Source organism: Plasmodium gonderi (assembly GCF_002157705.1).
Source record: "Plasmodium gonderi DNA, contig: Chr14, whole genome shotgun sequence".
Classification (NCBI taxonomy): domain Eukaryota; phylum Apicomplexa; class Aconoidasida; order Haemosporida; family Plasmodiidae; genus Plasmodium; species Plasmodium gonderi.
Genome location: NW_021628939.1, coordinates 2,981,238 through 3,003,737, shown reverse-complemented (window position 1 = coordinate 3,003,737; position 22,500 = coordinate 2,981,238). Strand labels below are relative to the sequence as shown.

Sequence of the window (22,500 nt, the reverse complement as noted above, 5' to 3'; positions counted from 1 at the left end):
ATATATGTGCATATATATATGTACACATATATATATATTTGTACATATACAAAAGCGATAACAAAAGGAGGGAATTATTTGGCCATATGACACACACACATTCTGAGGAATGTACAAAAAAATGATACAGGTTCAGAAACCTCGGATAGACCAACTCGATAGAATTGCAACTAGCCCCCTATTCAAGACTACAAATGGAAAAAAAGATAAAAATGATCAGACATCAGTATTGATGAGTGAGAAAAATGGAGAAATATGCAAAAGCAATGGAGAAAGAAATAAATTTCCGGATCAATTGGGACATATCAATGAACAGATTGAAGATATGCATGAAGAAAAAGAAACATACAATGAATTTTTTGAGTCCAAATTGTATATACCATCTCTACGGGCAAACAAAAGAGAATTGGATTTTTTCTTTAAAATTCTTAAAAAAGCAATGGAAAAAAATAGCAAATACAATATATACATAAATCTGATGAATATTCTGTGTAAAAATTTTCCGTCATACATTGGGCTATTTGCGAAGCTGTGGTTTCAATGTAAAGTTTTACTAGCAGAAAAATTAATTTTAATTGAGTTTTTTAGGCAATTAAAAATAAACTCAGAAATAATTAACCATTTTTTTAATTATGGATATGACTCTTTCGAAACGATATTGTCAATAACCCCTGAAGATTTAATAAAAATACAAAAATTTAACAATGTCACTTGGGTTCCTGGACATGCTTTTAAATTAAAAATAATTTTCTCTCAAATTGAAGAATACTTTAAGTTGTTCATTCGACAGAATGATGACTATGTACGAAAAATTAAAAAAATTATTTTAAACAAAAGGAAAAAAACAGAACTAACTGTTCAGTTGTCTTTGGAACAGCAAAAGAACAGTGTAGAAGAAAGAGAAAATATTTATTACACATTCTCTCCTCAAACCTTGAAAAATTTCAACACAATTGTTTACCAACCACATATGTCATTAAATATGAGGGGAAAAAATCTCCTATATAATCCTCTTCCCGATAAGTCATTATATTATAATAAGACATATGTAAAAAATTATCAACATCCTCCTTATTCTCTGTTACGTTATGTTCACAATTTTTTCTCTCTTCATTGTTAATCCTTCTCCATAGAAGTCTATAGTAGGAGGAGCGAGATCAAGTTGGAAATTTGTGTATTCATTTGTAACCAAACACATATATTATTATCCCTCAAAAATATAGCACACTAGTATATACACTCTTATATTTGCAAAAAAAAAAAAAAAAAAAAAAAAAAAAAAAAAAAAAGAAAAGAAAAATAAGTAAATATATAATCACATTTTTGTGAAAAAGGGAAAGAGTTCGTAACTCCGATATATATTCGTTGTCACTTGTAATGAGATTTTTTCTCTCCACCCTGCTTAAATGTTACATGTCGTTCGAGTTATCTCATCATTGCAGCTATGAAAACTTATGTAGCCAATTATAGCTGTTTTTTTTTTTTTTTTTTTTTTTTTTTCCCATTTTTCTAACATTCTACCTAACTTGATCATATCATTTTTGAAACATTGCACATGTTTTTACGTGTGTGTGCATGCGAATTTTTTTTTCCTCTCACGTTTTCATTTTTTTACCGTTTTATTACTTTATTACTTTATTGCTTTATTGCTTTATTGCTTTATTGCTTTATTACTTTATTGCTTTATTGCTTTATTGCTTTTTTTTGTTTTTGCTTTCCCCTTCGATTTAACCCATTGGACATGTCTTGCCGAACCGCACTAGGGCTCACTAGCGTCGTAACCACTGTCCGTTTCTTCCTATTTTTTTGTATTTTCCACAATCTCCATGCACCAATAGTAAACCGCGCAACCTGCTACCAAGTTGGTAAACCAATTAGCCTGAACAAACTCGTAAATTATGAACATGTCAGAAAAAAAAAAAAACAATTTTCTCCTAACTTCGAATGTGTACAAATAGTAGGGGGGGGAACAAATAAGAATTCGTTACCTCATGAAAGCAAATCAAATTTGTTACCTCATGAAAGCAAATCAAATTTGTTACCTCATGAAAGCAAATCAAATTTGTTACCTCATGAAAGCAAATCAAATTTGTTACCTCATGAAAGCAAATCAAATTTGTTACCTCATGAAAGCAGATCAAATTTTTTACCTCATGAAAGCAAATCAAATTTGTTACCTCATGAAAGCAAATCAAATTTGTTACCTCATGAAAGCAGATCAAATTTTTTACCTCATGAAAGCAGATCAAATTTTTTACCTCATGAAAGCAGATCAAATTTTTTACCTCATGATAGCAAATCAAATTTGTTACCTCATGAAAGCAGATCAAATTTGTCCATTTTAATTACTTCACCAGAGGGGGCCAAAATATACAGATTTGTTGTCCTATTGCTCATCTACAGATTGAGCAATATTGTATCTTCGAAAGATTTTCATTTCTCAGATAATTCTTACCTTAAAAATAACACAATAGTGAAAATCCTGAACTTGCCAATTGTGTCGATTGGAAAAGCATGCAACGATATTTTAAATAACGATTGTTCAAAAACAGACTTCACTGACATGTACCAAATATTATCGATAGAAAATACAAACTTCAAAATAAATCATAAAATATTTTGCAAAATTAACAAGAACATTGGTAAATTGAATATCGTCTTCACCCCCAGTAAAGCTAATGCAGAAACATTGAAAAAGGAATTTATAAACCATTTGTTTAACAAACAAAAGGGAGAAATAATAAATGCAAAAAAAAAAATCATCTGGATTGCATCCGCCATTAGTCAGACAAATTTTAATGATAGTTGTAGTAACACAAAAGGTAACTCTTTAAACAAGATACAAAAAGTAAAAAAATCCTTAACCATTTTAAGAATAAATTGCTATGACACAAAAAAAGTTACATATAATAAGAGAAAAAATCAAATAAGAAAAAAATCAATTATATGTCTTATGAGCAATAGTACAGTAGTATCATATTTCGAAAATTTTGGAAACCATTTTTCCCATGTTGTTTGTATGGGGAAAAATTCCTACATGATGGCAAAAAAATTAAATTTCAAAAATGTTCATTATCCTGAAGATTCCAAAATAAAGTCTTTTCTAAATATGTTAATAAATTTATATAACAAATTAAGAGATAAATACGATACACACTATGATATTGTGTTGACACGAGAGAAACATAAAAATGAGAAACTGGCAAAAGCCTTAACTAAGGAAGGAATACCATATCGAATTGTACCATGCATAAAAACACAGTATCACAAAAAAAATATTCAGTTACTTTATTCAATCATTTCATCTCACATGTGAAAAAAAAAAAAAAAAAAAAAAAACCTACTTACAAGCAGGTATGTTAAATACTTCATTGAACAAACACACATATATGAATGTATCTGTATACATATGTGTGCATATCTAACCTAAACCAAAAAGTCTTCACCCAATTTAACATTTTTGAAACTCTTCCAACAATTCTGAAAATTTGTCATTTTTGTCAGCTGCAATAAATTTTTTAGTTTGGTCACTTTGGAATTCACTGAAGTAGTTATCTTCATTGTTGAATGTTGTGTCAACTTCTTTCTTTGTATTCGCTATGCTATAACTATGAAAAAAGGTTTCCACATTATTTAAATCTTCATAGTTGTTTATACTACAAAATGTGTCATTTGTTGAATCTATACTATTTCTACTGTAGTCCATTTGATCTAAAGAGAATGTGTAATTAAACGGTTCATTACTTTGTTTATTTTTCAAAAAATTATCATTTTTAAAATTACTTAAATATGTTGCAAATAAATCGTTTTCAATCACTTCTGCAAAGTCATCCTTCATGGGAAAATTATTATTCTTACTATCACACTCGTGTCTTTTGGAAACACTCCAAGGATCGAAGAAACTGTTAAAGTCAGTTTGATCCGGACTTTTATCAACCTTCTCGCTGTTAAATGAATTTCCACATCCGTTCCCAATTGTTCTGTCGAATCCAAACAAGTTATTATCACTATCTAGATTTATTTCTTTCAATATATATTCATTTTCACAATTCGTATTTTTATCTTTATCATTTCCCTTCACCACACCCTCATCATGATTATTGTTGTCATCCAAGTTAAGCAAATCGGAATTTTCTCCTCTTTCAGCGATTCTATCATCCATTGTATTCTCCACACTTTCCATGCTTATCAATTTAACATCTTTACAGGTCATATCAGATTTGTCAGCGTTACACATTTTCTCCGCCCCCTCCAACTTCTCCGCCCCATCCAACTTCTCCGCCCCATCCAACTTCTCCGCCCCATCCAACTTCTCCACCCCATCCAACTTCGAACTCTTTGCATTCACTGCCAGGAGAGACTTCTCTGCGTTAGAGGTTTTGGTGAAAGGATTTCGTTTGAAGAGATCTTGAGCAAGTGTAGATGGCGTGAAAATCTTATAAAATGGAATATTTGGATTGTTTTGTGGAATGTGTGATTGATATTTGTGCGAAGATATTTTGATATCCATAATTTTACCATTACTAATTTCGATAAATTCATTGTGTTTGTTATTTAAATTCAGTTCATTAATTTTTTCAAATATTTCATTAACCATTTTTTTTATGTCATTTGGGATATACATAAACCATGATTTCAAATCTGCGTAATTTTCCAAAATGAACAAAAGAGTAGTTGAATCTAATCGTTTCTGTGGGTTCTTATTCAATGTCATAAGTAAAATAGAAATAATTCTCTTGGAATATTTCGAATGATATGGTATAATAAAACTTCCGTTAATTATAGACAATAAAGAATTTTGATTATTTTGAAAAGGGTGTACTTTAAATAGTAACAAGTATAAAATACAACCAATCATCCACAAATCAACTTTTGTTGAAATTTCTTTATTTGCATATAAATCAATTAATTCTGGAGGTCTGTAAATTAATGTTGTGTCTCTTTCAATTTCTTCTTTTAAAATATTTAAAGAATTTTTCATCAAGTCATTTGGATAAAAAGAATTAGAAACACTATGTGAACAGAAATCACAAATTTTATAAACTCCATTTTTATCACATAAAATATTTTCTAATTTTATATCTCTATGTATAATAGGAATTTCTTGTGTATGTAAAAAATTCAATCCTTTCATTATATCTTTTAATATCTTCACTATATGATTCTCTTTAATTTTTTCTTTATTCTTTTCAAATATATTTAATAAATTACCTCTTTCACAATGCTCCATTAGCATAATCACTATTTTGTTATTATTTTCTGTTATTATCGTCGAACCAAAATACTGGATTATATTTTTATGTGGTGGTAAACTTTTTAATATATTGATTTCTTTTTTTGCCATTTCTAATTTTTCTTTATCTTGACATATTGTCTTCTTAATGCTATACGTTTTGTTAGTGTTTAAATCTTTGGCCAAATAAACAAAAGAATAAGCTCCCTCAGATAACAGTTTTTCTTCTCTTATTGTCTTCCCATTTATGTTGTAAACTTTCCCTCCTATTAGAGTCGTGCATATACTCCTCAGCTTGAGCATCTTTTTATAACAATTTGGGTTCACTTAATATAGACGTGATAATTTTTCTTCAATTGTGTGTGCATTTCGCGTTTCTCCTTCTATTCTTCTCTTCGTCTATCCCTTTTTTTTCTTATTTTTATTCTATCACTTTTTCTTATCTGCTTCTGCATCAACTACTTCTGCTTCTGCATCAGCTTCTTCTGGTTCTGCATCAACTTCTTCTGGTTCTACGTCTACTACTTGTTCTCCCCTTTTTTCTGTCTTTCCAATTTTAATTCAGAATTCAATATTTCGACACACATAGCATATGGTCCAAGAGAACAGGTGATTTTTCTTTATGGATGTAGAGTACCCAGATTACACCCACTCTTTTCCTTACTCACGTATTCTAAGGTTTGTACATGTATGTGCATGAAATAATGCTGTGTAAGAAATAGAGCAACACAGGAAAAATAGAAAAAAAATAAAATAAAATAAACTTTAAAATAAGAAGAAAGCAAGGATAAGGTGCGAATAAAGCAAGGATAAGGTGTGGATAAAGCAAGGATAAAATATGTGTACTGCTGTTATATCTTCCCTTGGCTATTTTTCTATTCTTTAGTTGCAAGATGTAAAAAAAGGAAAAAAAAAACACAAAAACATATGACCCGTATAACATGTTAACATATCACACGACAAACTTCGTCCCTTACTTCTATGTTGTCAATTTGATTTGGATTAATTTGTAACAAATGTTCTGAATTTAAAAACTAGATATGTCTTAACAAATTACGGTGTGCATATATGTATTCATGTATGCATGGGTGGATAACTGGATGGATGAGAGACGTGCATGTCTTTGTTAAGGTAAACATTATAATTCTTTAAAAAAAAAGAATAGTTGTTTAATGAATATTTTCGTATGCGTTTTTTCTAACACTTGGGGTAATTAAAAATGGAGAAAAAAAAAAAAAGAAATATATATATATATATATATATATATATGAACACAGTACAGATTGAAAATAAATAAACGAAAAGGAAGAAGTAACCGAGGCAACGCGGTTAGTGCACAAATGTCATAATATTAAAAAAACGTATTCATACAAATAACAAATGCTTAAAATGATCAGTTCTATCTTTAAACATATGAGGCAGCACATACATATGGACCATTCAGACAAGTTTAAAAAAAAAAAATGATTCACAATCAAATCAAAAAATATATTGTAAAGGTATTTTTCTTAAAAATTGCAGTAGCACATACGTATACCAGTGCATGTCTATGTGCATCTGCTTAAACTTTTGCATGCATATTTTTGTACACTGTTTTGTACGTGATTTTGCTTATCCCTTTTGCTCACGCCTTAACACATTTTGGTAAAAACAGTTGTACGCATAAACTTCACTTAACCAGATGTGTGGATAAGTAGTCAACTCATATTCACATTTTTCTCTTACTTCAAAGAGTTCCATAAATGATGGTGTTCATGTGGGAGTAACTTTTACACATGTCATATGTATACACTTACGAACGTGTGTATATATGTACATATATATACACATACATATTTATTCATTCATTTATTCGTTCATCCGTTCATTTACTTATTCATTCAATTATTCATGTATATATACACACGCAACTGCTCGGGAACTCTCTTTGAGTAAAAAAGGGGCTGGTGCTGTAACGCAAACTCCTTTGACGTTTTTCTCATGTGTCTTATTTTCTTCAGTCTTTTTTTTAAAATGTGGAAATGGAAAAAGATTAAAGAATACCAGTGTTCAAAGGCCCCCTTGCTACATGTACATTTTCAGACTGAAAAAAAAAAAAAAAAAAAAATTCATAAAAATGAATGAAAAATGAATGCACAATGGATGCACGATGAATGCAAAATGGATGCAAAAATGGATGCAAAATGGATGCAAAAATGGATGCAAAAATGGATGCAAAAATGGATGCAAAAATGGATGCAAAATGAATGCAAAATGAATGCAAAATGGATATAAAATGAATGCAAACAAAATACTGAACGAAAAAAAAAAAAAAAAAAGTTCGTTTATGTGTATGTGTGTGGTGGACATGTCTACATACATTTTCTTTACGCACACCTTTATGTGTACATGTACACAAACATGTTTAATCGTTTGTACATACACATATGTTTATGGATACCTGTATGATGTGAGAATGTGAAATTCATGTCGCGCATTTTTTTTTTTTTACTGTTTTTTTCTTTTTCCTACTTTTTTTTTTTTTTTTTTTTTTTTTTTTGATCTATAAAAAGGGAACAAAAAATAGGGGAAAAGTAATGGTAGGATAAAGAAAAAGCAGTAAAAAAAAAAAAAAAAAAAAAAAAAAAAAAACATTTAAACATGCAATAAAAATTTTTTTTTTTAATCAATTTGCATGTGTAAAAAAAGGATATGTAGAGAATTGAATATGATTTGAAACTAAAGGTGTATGTTATGTATGTTTACCTTTTGTCTGTTCAGCATTTTTGGTGAAGATGTAATGGTGTTGTTGTGCTAATGTTATCATATAGAGCAATGCTGCAACGCCGTGATCACACAGTTGTTACATGCGCTAGTAACTGTTTTCACGCATTCGTCTTCCTTTTGTGCATTTTTATAAGTTGTCAACTTTACAAATGTGAAAAGAGTGGGAAATCATATAAAACATCGTTTATGGCTATTAAGTGAAACATACCCAGGTAGGTATATGTGACTGTGTATGTATATACATATATATATATATATACATATGTGTGTGCTTATTTAACACATTGTGGCAGAATGGTATATTCATACATATTATACAGGAATATCAATATGTTTGCAAATCAGTAATTGTCGCTTGCTTAATTTCTTAATATTTAACGTAAACCTTTATATCTAATATCTTTTGGGCGGTGTTAAAAAAGGCACATGTTACACATGGTCGCACGACACCTATCAGATTTGCAAACGTATGAACGCGACACACGTAAGAATACACAAATATCAGGCCTATGCGAGTGAGTTCCTACTCACACGTACGTCTCCAAACCCAATATGGGAAACAAGGCAAATCGAAAAAAAAAAAGTAGAACGAAACAAAGAAAAAAAAAGTTCCCTATGATGAATTTGTTAAAGTGCTCAACGGGTAAAACCGTTCACAGCCTTCTTTGCGTATGAAATGGTGGCGCATAAGTTGTTATAAAAAAAATAGAGCAAAAATGTTTCGTAAATTGAGAATTCTACCTTTCGTTTACATAAATTCAAATGTTTGCATTTTGCAATTTTAAAACGCTTTTAAAATGTTTGGAGTGAAAATGGGGAAAAAATAGCCTTTTTTTTTTTTTTTTTTTAAAACTTCTTTCATGTTCATGCAACTTTTAACTTTCTAGCTTTTTTTGATCAATTTTTTCTGACTGTTCATATTTTTATAAAATTTATGAAAACGCAAAGTTGTATAAAAGATCAGGAAATTACCAGCACGTATATGCAAATCAACTTGTCGTGATTTCAAGGTGGTAAAGAAAGGTTTCTAACCAAGTTCTACTGAATGTGTAATATTCTTAATACACATAACCTGCTGAACATATAAATGTTTCTTCTTATGCTTAGGGAAGACTGTTGTGAACGCACAAGTTTTATTAGAGAATTTTACTGGAACTGTGTTTTTTTTGCAGTTCCTCAGGGTGACTCTTATTCATAAAACTTTGCATACAATTGCGAACACAAATGAAAACGCGTGCAAACAACGTTGTTAACTTCTTTTTCTTTTCCCGTCTTTTTTTCTTATTTGGAAAATTTTCAACTATTTTCTTTTAATTTCGTATATTTATAGCCATGAATTTCTTAAAAATGAGAACACAAGCACACAGAGGATAGCACATATTATTTGTCACCATTTTACCAATTTTACATATCCTTATAATTATTACCCTTACTGATATTGATGTGTCAGTCTGCTACCATAACCCCCCTACCTACGCAGAGAGAAGAATGCTGACACTCACAATGTCTCACATTCATCTCCCTTTAAAAAATAAAATAAGATCGATTTTTTTTGAACCAAAAAAAAGACTCCTACATTTTTTTTGAAACAGGATTTTTGTATGTCCTTGTTTTCTTCCTATATCTTTATTCATATAATAATGCAACGCGCTGGGTTAAATTAAACGTAAAAAAAAAAAAAAAAAAAAAAAAAAAAAAAATATCATAAAGATTGAACCTCGGAAACTTGATCAGTTTTGCTTTTTTTCCTTTTCACTTAAAATTAGTCAAGGGTATATCAAATATGTGAAAGAGATAGGCATTTCCTCTAGCGTACGCTTGTGCAACTCTATTTTGCTACGGTTTTCATAGGGAGGGTGTGCATTTAAGTACATGTCACGTATGCATATATATATGGTTACATTCGTGTAATGTCGTCTCCCCCTCAAGAATCCTGGATATTAAAGGTCTTACCATACATAAGCTTGTAACGCAAAAGAATGAGTAGCACATTCAACTAGTTGGGATATATCTTTCTATACCTCAGCATATATTTACAACCCACAAAATTTTTCATTTTTTCAAAAAACAACAACAACAACAAAAAAAAAAAAAAAAAAAAAACAGAGAAAAAATTGTAACTCAAGAGATTTGTATTTATTTTTCAAAATTTTTAAACGCGTAAAAAATTATTCGATCAAAGGTATCATCTGAGACACTACTCTCGTGCACATGTAATATATTATATATGTGGTAATTGTTCTCAGCTGTTAATGTTTCGACGCATAGCATGGATAAAACATCGACATCGTATAATCGTCATGTGGTGAGACACTTGCAAAACAAAACAAACGAGTGCAATCGAATTTGATCGTAAATTGTGTTGTATTGCCATTTGCACATATGTGTTAGTGCCTGAAAAAAAAAAAAAAAAAAAAAAAAAACTTCTTCACGTTAACAAAAATATTACAGCGGTTAGAGAAATGTGTGAAAGGGGAAGAGTCTACACGGATGATCCATACGCATAAGTACATATATGTGAACATGATTATATGTGTATATACTATATATACATATATTTATGCGTTCCCTGCATCTGCCCAGCTTCTTTTATACGTATTTTTTTTTTTTTTTTTTTTTTCTTTTTAATTAGGTCTGCACATCATTGAATTGCCTCTCTACCGAACTGCACCTTTTTTCCCACCTTTTTTTGTGCCATCATGACTATATGAAAAACCCGACACACGAGAAAAATTTTCATCAACATCTATTTTATTTTGGCAAAAAGAGAGGTGGGGGTGGAGTCTCAAATCATTTCTTTTCCATCTCTTCGTGCTTAACATATTCTTGGTCATTTGATAAAACGTATTCCTCATCCTACTGTCAAGAGGTTTCTTTTTTTTTTTTTTTTTTTTTTTTTTTTTGCATTCCTTTGCTTCACATTATATTACCATATTTCATTTGGTTTCATTTTATTTTTCGTTTTCGCAAAAATTTGCTTACACTGTAATAACTACCTCCGTGAAGAAAAAAAGAAATTTTATCTTCCCTTATGCTGCAGGACCCTTTCGAGTGAAAGAATTGTGGCTTGTGTTTCATTATTATGATTAAAAAAATTCAAGGATCCCAATACATCCATACATGTATTTATCTATACATACACATTCACCCATCTATATGTATATATATATATATAGATAGATACATAGATAGATATATCCATTTATCTACGTATGTATGAAGGTTTCACGTCCAGCATAGATTAGAAGAATTCTTGTTAGAGGCGCCTCAATTGATATAACTTTTTTTTTTTTTTTTTTTTTTTTTTTTTTTTCTCTTATGACATATATCCCAAGAGAGGGAAGAAGTAAAAAATACACGTGAATAGCAACACAATTCAAGCGTCCTTATATATATATATATATATATATATATATTTACATTCGAGCAAGAAGGCACGGAAGAATGGAACATAAAGAGAAGGGAGAAGAGGTGCACTTGACAGAAGATGGAGGAGTGGTGAAAACAATTTTGAGAAAAGGTGAAGATGGTGAAGAAAATGTACCAAAGAAAGGAAATGAAGTAACAGTTCATTATGTTGGAAAACTTGAAAGCAATGGTAAAGTGTTCGACTCATCTCGTGATAGAAATGTGCCTTTTAAATTTCACTTAGGACAAGGAGAAGTTATTAAAGGGTGGGATATATGTGTAGCATCAATGCAGAAAAATGAGAAATGTTCCTTACGTTTGGACAGCAAATATGGATATGGGGAAGATGGATGTGGTGAAAGTATACCAGGGAATAGCACATTAATTTTTGAAATTGAATTGATAAGTTTTCGAGAAGCAAAAAAAAGTGTTTATGATTATACAAATGAAGAAAAAATTCAGGCAGCTTTTGATTTAAAAGAAGAAGGAAATGAATGTTTTAAAAAAAATGAAATTAATGAAGCTATCTCAAAATATAAAGAAGCACTTGATTTTTTTGTATATGCAGAAGAATGGGATGATAATTTAATAGAAAAAAAAAAAAATATTGAAATAATTTGTAATCTAAATTTATCTACATGTTACAATAAGAATAAAGATTTCCCCAATGCCATTGCACATGCTTCTAAAGTTTTGAAATATGAAAAAAATAATGTCAAAGCATTATATAAATTAGGAGTAGCTAATATGCATTTTGGATTTCTAGAAGCTGCAAAAGAAAATCTATACAAAGCTGCATCCTTAAATCCAAATAATTTGGAAATCAGAAATTCCTATGAACTATGTATAAACAAATTGAAGGAGGCTAGAAAAAAAGATAAACTAACCTTTGGAGGATTGTTTGACAAAGGGACACCACTCTACGAGGAGAAGAAAGGCACTGCCAAATGAGGATTCCCCACCAGTTAAAACTCCATGTTTTGTGCACCCATACACATATATATATACACATGCATATATATACACATATATATACACATACATATATATACACATATATATATACATATATATGTTTGCGTGTGCAGTTATATATATAAAGTTCTTGTATATAATTATTGTCCCCAAAAAGACCATGTAAAATTCCAGTGTTCAAAAATGGAACCATTCCCCCTGACATAGATCTCCAAGAGTTCCCCTCCACTCATCTGATGTTTAATCTTCCGCAGATGGAGAAGTTGACGAAATGGAAAAAAATAGCTCAACCTCTTCACCATTTCTTCTTGGATATATATATATATATATATATATATATATATATATATACATATACATATGTATGCGTGTGTGTTCTTCTTTGGAAGCAGATATGAACATGGGAGCAAGGACACACATGACGTGCCCCTTCTCCATTCTCTGTGTAATATGTGTCGAGATATTTCCAGATATTTATGTGTGCATCTTAGAATATATAGGAAATATCCTTTACCGGAGCGAACAGCGTATACTGTGATGCTGTCACGACACACTGTCATCCATACTGATATATATATATATATATATATATATATATATATAGACAACCTGGGGTGCACAGCTTTTCCTTCACCACCCGCCCTCCCCTTCTAACATTTGATCCGATGCATTCCATCTAGACAGAAATCGAAATACATAAGCTCCAAATGTAAGTCGTTACACAGTTCCCCGCTTGTTCTTATTAGTTCTAATGCGTTTCAACATTTCTCTCCATTTTGTTGCATTTTCCAATATTTCTATACATGTTTCGACCAATAACACAACCTCCCAACCGTGTAAACGAGAACACTGATATATATATTCCTTATTAATTGTAAAAAAAAAAAAAGAAGGGGGAGGGATATAACTGTTGACACCTAATTTTTACCTCTATCCTAATTCTCAAAAGTATGCAGCTTCCACGATATATTTAAAACGTAACTTCTTGTTCTCTATGTCCATGCTATGTATGTACCAAAAAGTGGTGGACCGATAAAAAAGTACACCAAATTGATTAAGAGAAAGTAATTCCATTTATCTGAATATTTCAATAAATAAGCATAATGGGTGTAGAAATATGGTGAACTTACAACGAGCCTTAGGATTATCTGCACAAAAAGGGGAAGAAAATGAAGTGGGATGAAATGAAGTGAAATGATGTGGGGAAAAATGAAGCAAAGTGATGTGAAATGCTAAAAGTTTCAGCCATAGGAATAGGTCATGCACTCTCTTCCCCTCCCCCATTCCTCCCCTATCTAATGCCAATTTAAGTTCCACATGTAAATGTTTTGATACTTTTTAAAAAACATGAACTAAGTGCAATGTATGGATAGAGCAAAATTATCCTTAATATCAAAATGCTCTCTCTCACATAAGGAAAATGTGTGTGTGTGTGTGTGTGTTTGTGTGTGTGTTTGTGGGTGGATGACTGTTCATGATGGGTGATGAAAAGGAATATCCATCTATTCGCACGGTAAAAAAAGAGTGTATACTAGACTCATGCAATCAAGTTGGGCAGTATACAATCTAACATAATGTATATTACCTCGGTATGAGCAAAGGTCAAGATATAAAGACACAAAACGAATAAATGAAGTATGCCTTCGAGGAAGGGATTTAACAAGAGATATGGTTGATTGATGTTAAATGTTTTACAAATAAAAAAGTGATAAACGGCATGGAATGATAAGAAATAGACAGGGGCTGCATACAATATGTTAGGATTAGGAGATTTAAACAATTTTAAAAATTGGACACCCCAATATTTTTGTTGAATATAATTGTAAACAAAAGGAAAAGTTTTCTCACACCAAGGCCTTCGAATAAATTCAGAATTCTGACTCGTATGATTTAAGATATCTACATATTTCAATGGATTCTTTAGAAATGAAATTAAAAAATTATGAAACTTTTTATGTTCCTCTTTCCATAAATCATTATGTTTTGGTACACAATATAAATGATAAGCATATGATTGAAAAATTATAAAAGGTAATATCACAAGAATTGCTTCTATTAACGCCTTTCCCCAATGAAGAACAAATTGAACAAAATTACGTTTATTTTGAAAATATATCCATATATTTTCTTTGCTTATCCTCTTTTTATGAATATCAATTTGAGAATTTGACCCAGGAGTCAAGTGAATTTTTTTTCCCGCACCCATAGAAGATGATAACAATAAACTGCAATAACGACAAAAAGTGCAAGAACTTAAATTGAAAATAAAAAGTGGAATTAAAAATAAAATTCCATTAGATCTGAAAAAAGAAGCTAATGAAAATGACAAAACTGCAAACAGTTCAAATATCAAATTCATATTCTTAGAAATTTTAGAAAATTGCAAAAAGGTAAACCCCCATATGGATAAGCAACTGAATATACTTTCATTATAAAAACTGCTCATGTGTATATTTCCAATATTGAAAATGTATAAAAATGCGACAAAAAAACTGAATTTATAGCAATTTTCTATATCCATAATATTATTCATATAATACATATCACTACACTTCTCCTTCTTCTTTGCTGAACTTATTTCTACATTCCTTATCCGATTATTAAAGGAAATATATACAAATACATACATACCAATAACAGATATCACGAAAAAAAAATTATTTATGATTAAAGCGATTAACATATGCACTGAACAAGTACTACTACTCATGTTGGGTAAAAATATACTTATCAACTTTTTTATGTACACTATAATTAATGGTAATGCTGGGAAAAAAGCATGGTTCTGTTCATACAAATATTCTGTTTCGTTCAATGATAAGCGTAAGAAATATTCTCCATCCCAGTAGGAAAAGCATCTTATGTAATTCCACAAATTGGAATGTTCATCACATAACAAGTCATTGCTAAATTTGTAATTCCTTATTCCTCTGCTCCACAAAATAGTGTATCCTATGCAAAATACTCTAACAATCATGGCTATTAATCCAAGGGATATCACATCTTTTGCTACTTTCCATTCTGTTCTACTTTTTCCCACGTTCCCTGTACCATCACCCAATTCCTCCGCCTCCCCTGTCCCCTCTGCCTCCTCTTCACTTTTCCCTTTGTCTAGAAATTTACCCTCCTGCATTATGAGACGCAGCATGGCAAGAGCTATCCTCCCTAAGGGTTCCCTTGTGTTTCTCTACCTCAAACTTTCTCTACCTCAAACTTTCTCTATCTCAAATGTTGTGCAAAAATAATAACTCTTCACAGACGCTCAACCGGGGATGCCTTCAGTTTTACCCCCTTTGTAGTAGATATGAGCGACGGGAATCTCGGGACTGAAAAATGCTAAATTTAACATGACGTGTTGGCGCGCTGGATTTGGCAAAATTAAGACGATATTGTACAAAAAAAAGAAAAATTGAAAAGGCTGGAAAAACTGAAAAAATTGAAAAAACTGAAAAAACTGAAAAAACTGAAAAAACTGAAAAAACTGAAAAAACTGAAAAAATTGAAAAAACTGAAAAAACTGAAAAAACTGAAAAAACTGAAAAAACTGAAAATACTCAAGTAAAAAAAAAAAAAAAAGAAAAAAAAGAAAAACAAAGCAGAAAGATATGAAATAAAATAGATATTCCCTTTTGTGGGTGGCCACCAATTTTGTTCGTTTTTGTTTTTTTATTTACCATTTTTTTTTTTTTTTTTTTTTTTTACACCCCTATGAGAAATGACCAATGCAGCGTATAGAAATTTCAAGCCCAGCCTGCGTGACCTAAATGATTGAAAAAGTACAATCTCTTCTACCCAGTTTTCCTTTTAATAAATTTTGCTTAAAAAAAAATGTTTTAAAATTCATAGGATAATAATAGTGGTCAGTGCATACAAACGATGGAACTTCCAACTTGAAACTTCCAAACAATGGAACTGTCAGCTACATTCTAACTGCTAACTGCTGATAATATGTTGGGAATATATTTTTTTTGTTGTTTTTTTTTTTTTTTTTTTTTTTTTCCTTCGCTTTGCCTCTTTTAACATCCATTAAGAATGGAAACGGGAAAAGAAACGAAGAAGAACGAAATATCACTGTTGGAAATTAAAAGAAAAGCACAAAATGAGAAGGAATCACAAAAGAATGATAACAAGCCTAGAAAATTCCGAATTATTAACTATACATCAAGAGATAGCTTAGTTGCAAAAGCAGAAAAAGATTTTTTTCTTTACTTTTGTTTTTTATGTGGTTTTAATTGCTTAATAAGTGAAATAGATATTAGTCATTTACCTACCAGAACAACAGATGGATCCATAATATATCCATTCAAAAATGTAGTACATAAAAAATTCCATAAAACAAAAAAGGAACATATACTCATACAAAGAAATAATGAAGCAATCGAAGTGCAGTTTAGAATATTATGTAAAGAATGTCAAGTTCCAATAGGTTATGTAAACTGTCTCAGTGAAGACAATTCTCTTATTTATTATTACGACTATGCTTTTGTTCGAGACCAAACCAAGTCCAAATTTCTTTCAGACGTATTGTTGTGACACAATTGCCATGTATGTGGGGTGGTGGTGGTACCCATAGAGAAATTGTTTTACTAATTGAGAAAACTATTACTTAAATGAAAAGGATCTAGGAGGGAAATGTTAATTATGGATTCAGTTTTTTTTTTTTTCCTTTTTTTTTTATGTCTTCATTTCCGCTTAAGCTTTATTCGTAAGGCTTATGCGAGTATAACATAATCATCATATGCATATACACATATAAAACCCTAGATAATGTTATCCTTTTTTTTTTTTTTTTTTTTCTTCACTTTATTCAATTTTTTTTCTGTTTTTCATTTTAGACCAAACTAACACTGGCTTGCAAAAACCTACAAATTGTCATCACTACTTATTAGGGGAAGTATATCATACTTGCTTACCATACCGGTGCTAACAAATCTATTTTGGTTTTTATTTTTTAACGTTTGAGTACTTTTTCCTGCAACATTACTTCGATTTGGTAGGATCCCTTTTTCATCTCCCTCTTGATATTTCTTTTCCGTTGTTGATGTTATTAAATTACTAACATTTGGTTCTAGACTCACTTTCATACTGAAAAAACCAACTCTTTGAATCGATCCTCTGGTTTCATACAAATTTCCTTTTTTTCCCCGTGTGTTTGGCATTATAACCTGTGTAAAAAAAATATTTATATGAAATGAAACCTCGTTCGTTACAAAACAGTTGTAAAAAAAGAAATCCCCTTCGATGTCAAACAGAACTCTTCTGACGTGGAAATATATGTATATATATATTTCCGTATGTATGCACATATATATGCGTATCTCTCCCTTTGCAGCATGTTCCATTCAATTGTATCTGCAAAGTATTACCATTTTTCCCATTGACCAGGTAGTTACAGCGCCGTCTATGTTCAGAATATCACCAACCCTGAAAAAATATTTCGAAATTTTGTTACTTTTAGGGCTGCTGATATTAGTCAAATGTGTTATATTCTTAGAATCCTTTGAAATCTGTATCTTTTTATTTAAGTCGTGTGTATAATTATTCGTCTGATTTGTCACATTATAATTTGCACCTTCGTTCATGTTAAAATGTGTACTGTTGTATGAGTCCACAACATCCTCTATGTCATCATTTAGAATGTTTATATTCTTTTTCTTCAGCTCTTCTTCTATTAACGTGTGAGGAATACATAATATTACAGAACCTGTAATGTCTGCTACCAAGTAATGATATTTAATTATGTTATTTATATGTTGTGGAGGATCTTCTAAATATTTAATGATTAAACATTGTATGCTCAAATTGTTCAGTAATGGCTTCAGATTTTTAATGGGATAAAAAGGTTCATCAGACATTATATCCGCCCTTCTTTATTCTGCCAAATTCTAGGTAATTTGGGTAAATAGAATTTAGTTTTTCTACTCGTCAATCGCGTTTTGCTTGTTCAGATGCTGCACAAGTGCCAACTAATATTGCTAATTATTATTACCTATATTGATGACTCTATTATTTTTCATTGTTCTACTCTGAAACTACCACCCATACACACACAAACTCCTTTTTCAATTTTACTTAGTTTATTTTTTTCTACCAATTTCCTACTTTTAAAATATATTATGACAACTTTTCCAGTTTTGGTGCAGGTAAATTTTTCACTTTTCACATTTGTACAATGGGCACGGGGAAAATTTATGCAAAAAACCCTATGCCTTGGTCATTTTTTTGTCACGTCTTAAAAGTTTTTTTATATAAAAATAGCAAAAAGGAAATTCTTTTAAATAAACAAATTGTACAATGGAGAAAAGCTTGAGAAAGGATGCTAAGGAATTTCTTTTCTTGTTGTTTATTCTTTTAAAACACCATTGCACTTAGGCCAAAATACACGGGGAGGGCATAGTACGATCATAAAACATTGTACCATAAAAAATAACACAACTATAAAAACGGACGGAGGGAAAATAAAACAAAAAGGAAAATTACATTGAATGGGAATTTTTTGGAAATCTCGGGAGTAACACAAAATAGTGAAGATAAAGTTGGGAAGTTGAGTACATGATTGAAAATGTCACGTTTGACAGAAAAAAAAAAAAAAAAAAAAAAAAAAGGAAGAATGGTTTAAAAAAATAAAACGAAATCGAGTAAAATACAGTAAAATGTGGTGAAATAGAGTAAAATACGGTAAAATATGGAAAGAAATAGGGTTAAATATGGAGAGAAATAGAGTCAAATGAGGTAATATGTGACCAAATAGGGTTAATTGCGGTAAAATATATATATAAAGTGACAGAACAAATGGGGAGATGCCTTTTTTTTTTTTTTTTTTTAACAAAAATTCAGTAAAAACTCCAAACGTTAAATCACGAAAAGGATATTTGTATATATATATGTATACGTGTATGTATTACCATTTGGAAAGAGCTCATCAAAAATTGCATGGCCATATTTTGTTTTTTTTCGTTTTTTATCTGTTAATTTGTTGATTAAAGAAAATTCCCAGAAGGTTCTGCTTGCCTTGGTATATACATATGCATGTGCTGATTAAATCTCTGGCATTTTTGTTATAAATAGGTGAGACAGGAACTTCAAATTAAAGAAGAAGAAGGGCCTACATCGTGGGCGGGAAGTGCGGGTAAAATGTTATAGAGTCTGAGAACAGCTGTCACAGATTTTTACACACGAAAAAATGGAAGTGTCCATAAAAAAATATGCATATATATATATATATATATGTTTTTGTATCCGTATGCATATGTGTGTGAATGTTCATACATGCACTTGCATTTGTACAAAGTCGCGGACCTGTATTGTCTATTATTAATGTTCAGTGTGTCCTCCGAATAGTTCAACTCAAGTTTCGATAAAATTTTAAAGGAAACCCACTTTAACATGTTATTGTTAGCGCTCAAGTAATTTTGCAAACAGAGCTGAATAATGTTTTTATATTTCTCTGGTTCATTTAACGATTCTGGATAATGTATTTCGATAACTTTTTCATTTCTCTTAAATGTATATTCACCTATCCTTATCATTTTAACCAAGCTATTTTCAGCTTCTCCTTGAAATTTTGTCAAATCTTTAATTAAGTCGCTAAGTGGTAAGGACAAATTCCAATTCTTTATTTTTCCATAAGATATTTTTAAAGCTTCCAAAACATCCTTCTTGTTTACCTCAGATCGCATCACTAACACTTTATTCGATTCATTAAAAAATAGTAGATAACGAAAGTAGGTAACTACACACGGATTGTAAATTATTCTATCCCTGTCCTTTGGATCCAAGTGAATATTCCCAATGTCCTTCAAAGCTGCAATGAATACATTTTGAGAAAATAGAATGTTGTGTTCACAGTGCGTATTCCATGTATGTTCGCATAATGCGCATTTCTAACTATGTATTCAGACGTCCACGTGCACATGCAAATGATTACACGTTTATATACATACCCTCGGATATTCCTTTTATTGAATAAAAAGGTAACAGCGGTTAAAAATTTTGTATGCATATATTTATTTTATCAACATGCCATGCAAATTACTTCTTGCATGACTTGTTCATATGCTGAATGTATTATTTTTTTTTCATTCTCAACAACTTACACCTTATATATGTGACACAGCTGATGTAAACGCCATCGTGCCTAATGCGGGGATACTCTAACAATAACCTGGAAAATGTTAGAAATTAATATTGTCCATTATAAATGAACAATTTAAGTACTCTGATTGCGGAGTTTGTATGTTTTCCATATTTTGTCTGTTTTTTTTTTTTTTTTTTTTTTTTTTTTTTTTTTTTTTTTTTTTTTTTTTTTTTTTTTTTTTTTTTTTTTTTTTTTTTTTTTTTTTTTTTTTTTTTTTTTTGGCTAGTTGAATGCTCATTTCTTCTCATGAGAACCTCTTGAAAGAATTTCCATACAGTTTCCTCTTTTCTTCACAATTCGAAAAGTTCTTGTCACACAATCTTTTATATTCATTTTCAGCTGACCCATTGGTGTATATACTTTTACACAAAAAAAGAAATCTATTTATTTTTTATATTCAGAACATGGGTAAAAAAAAAAAAAAAAAAAAAAAAAAAAATGGATAAATAATGTATGAACAGTTCATGTGTTTTGCGTTCATATTTTTATGCAACTTTGGGAGCTTCTCGTATATGTACATATATATATATATATATATATATATATATATTTTTCTTTCCCTTTGAGAGATAAAAAGCTTTTGTAGCGCTTCATTTTCTCGTTGATGAAATGTTGTGTTTGTTTAATATTTCGATGTTGACTTCTCAGTAAGGAACATATATATATATGTACAACTTTATGTAACGTAAACCACATGTGTGCTAAGCATATGAAATATTCATATAATGACATGTTCAGCTAGTAAATCTGATTATTTGAAACAAAAAATTCACAAGGATATATGAACTATGGTTCAAGTACATTGTATTTTTTTTCACATAAAATACAGTCTATTATGTTTCCTTTAGCGGTCCTTATTTATTGTGTGCATTTTCCCATGGGTGCACAAGGAAAATAACTTTTCCCATTTTTATATTTTAACAAAAAATAGGAATGTAAAAATGCTGTTGTGCTAACCTATGCATAGAATAAAAATCTAGGAATTTTATTATTGAAAAAAAATTCTCCATTAATATATGAATTAAATACTCGTTCTGCTCTTGTTCATTATTCTCTTCAGCAGGTTTGTTCTTATCTCTGCATTTCGCGAAAGTGGTAAACAATGATTTTTTTTTTTTTTTTTATCTTTTACAACAAAATATGGAAAGGGGGAAGATATGATAAAATAAAAATATGCAAGTGGTCAAGAAGACCAATTTGACAAATGACAAAACCCGTTTTTTTCATTTTCCCCCACTTGCTTATATGTACATGCATGTACACATATAATAAACGATTAGAGTTATACACGTGGCAAAGAAATTTTACTCGTGTTCGTTGTTGTCATTAATGTATATTTTGAGAATATTGGGGTAAAGTTTCACAGCTTCTTGGTAAAACTTGGTTGCCTTTAAATAATTTTCATCACGTTCATGGTTTAATGCTTGCATAAATAATTTTTTTGCCTTTTCTTTTTTTGAGCTCATGCAATTTGAAGACGGGTTGAGATTGCTTTGTTTCGTTTTCTCAAACATTTCCCTAACATATAAAAATGGGCACTTAAAGAATAATTAAGCTGAGATAAAAATAAAAATAAAATAAAAATATGGAGAGGGGACCTGTGATGCTTGCGTTAATATGAGTTCACATGTGGTAGGTTACTATGCACATGTCGTTGAAGCTTTTCTTAGTTGGTAGCATGGATCTTTTTCTTAAAATAAAAAAGAAGAAATGAAGAAAAGAGGAAATTCCAAATCCACATTAAGCGTGGAAATGAAAGCATATATTGAAAGAGAGGTATTCTTCAGCTTCAATCAATTGCACATTACATATGCTTAAGTATATATATATATATATATATATATATATATATATATATATATATGCATAGTCGTACACAAATTTGTAAACAAATCTGCACACATACCTCTGTTGATATCTACATGTACTGATTGATGCGCATACTCATAGCCAATTTGTGGATGGACAGACGTAGTTGGTA

The 22,500-nt window shown here is 30.4% G+C and overlaps 8 protein-coding genes across 8 annotated transcripts; 4 read left to right on the top strand and 4 right to left on the bottom strand.

Annotated features, from left to right (window-relative positions):
- Positions 1-109: 109 nt before the first annotated feature.
- Positions 110-1,120, top strand: PGO_146380 (hypothetical protein, conserved; the record flags this gene model as incomplete). The annotated part of the gene is made up of 1 exon (XM_028690628.1): positions 110-1,120. One exon carries the CDS (start codon positions 110-112, stop codon positions 1,118-1,120), a length of 1,011 nt encoding a protein of 336 aa, XP_028546429.1.
- Positions 1,121-1,741: 621 nt separating this feature from the next.
- PGO_146370 (hypothetical protein, conserved) lies at positions 1,742-3,316 on the top strand (the record flags this gene model as incomplete). Its single annotated transcript, XM_028690627.1, has 1 exon — positions 1,742-3,316. The coding sequence occupies one exon, from the start codon at positions 1,742-1,744 to the stop codon at positions 3,314-3,316; it is 1,575 nt and encodes a 524-aa protein (XP_028546428.1).
- A 135-nt stretch (positions 3,317-3,451) lies between these two features.
- On the bottom strand, positions 3,452-5,536 carry PGO_146360 (cyclin g-associated kinase; the record flags this gene model as incomplete). Its single annotated transcript, XM_028690626.1, has 1 exon — positions 3,452-5,536. The coding sequence occupies one exon, from the start codon at positions 5,534-5,536 to the stop codon at positions 3,452-3,454; it is 2,085 nt and encodes a 694-aa protein (XP_028546427.1).
- Positions 5,537-11,443: 5,907 nt separating this feature from the next.
- On the top strand, positions 11,444-12,358 carry PGO_146350 (70 kDa peptidylprolyl isomerase; the record flags this gene model as incomplete). The annotated part of the gene is made up of 1 exon (XM_028690625.1): positions 11,444-12,358. The coding sequence occupies one exon, from the start codon at positions 11,444-11,446 to the stop codon at positions 12,356-12,358; it is 915 nt and encodes a 304-aa protein (XP_028546426.1).
- Positions 12,359-13,374: 1,016 nt separating this feature from the next.
- PGO_146340 (hypothetical protein, conserved) lies at positions 13,375-15,515 on the bottom strand (the record flags this gene model as incomplete). Its single annotated transcript, XM_028690624.1, has 2 exons — positions 13,375-13,530; positions 13,968-15,515. 2 exons carry the CDS (start codon positions 15,513-15,515, stop codon positions 13,375-13,377), a joined length of 1,704 nt encoding a protein of 567 aa, XP_028546425.1.
- An 899-nt stretch (positions 15,516-16,414) lies between these two features.
- On the top strand, positions 16,415-16,915 carry PGO_146330 (hypothetical protein, conserved; the record flags this gene model as incomplete). The annotated part of the gene is made up of 1 exon (XM_028690623.1): positions 16,415-16,915. One exon carries the CDS (start codon positions 16,415-16,417, stop codon positions 16,913-16,915), a length of 501 nt encoding a protein of 166 aa, XP_028546424.1.
- A 329-nt stretch (positions 16,916-17,244) lies between these two features.
- PGO_146320 (hypothetical protein, conserved) lies at positions 17,245-18,237 on the bottom strand (the record flags this gene model as incomplete). The annotated part of the gene is made up of 2 exons (XM_028690622.1): positions 17,245-17,547; positions 17,749-18,237. 2 exons carry the CDS (start codon positions 18,235-18,237, stop codon positions 17,245-17,247), a joined length of 792 nt encoding a protein of 263 aa, XP_028546423.1.
- Positions 18,238-19,420: 1,183 nt separating this feature from the next.
- On the bottom strand, positions 19,421-22,033 carry PGO_146310 (hypothetical protein, conserved; the record flags this gene model as incomplete). Its single annotated transcript, XM_028690621.1, has 6 exons — positions 19,421-19,487; positions 19,682-20,186; positions 20,479-20,546; positions 20,774-20,899; positions 21,477-21,596; positions 21,828-22,033. The coding sequence occupies 6 exons, from the start codon at positions 22,031-22,033 to the stop codon at positions 19,421-19,423; spliced, it is 1,092 nt and encodes a 363-aa protein (XP_028546422.1).
- Between the last annotated feature and the right edge of the window lie 467 nt (positions 22,034-22,500).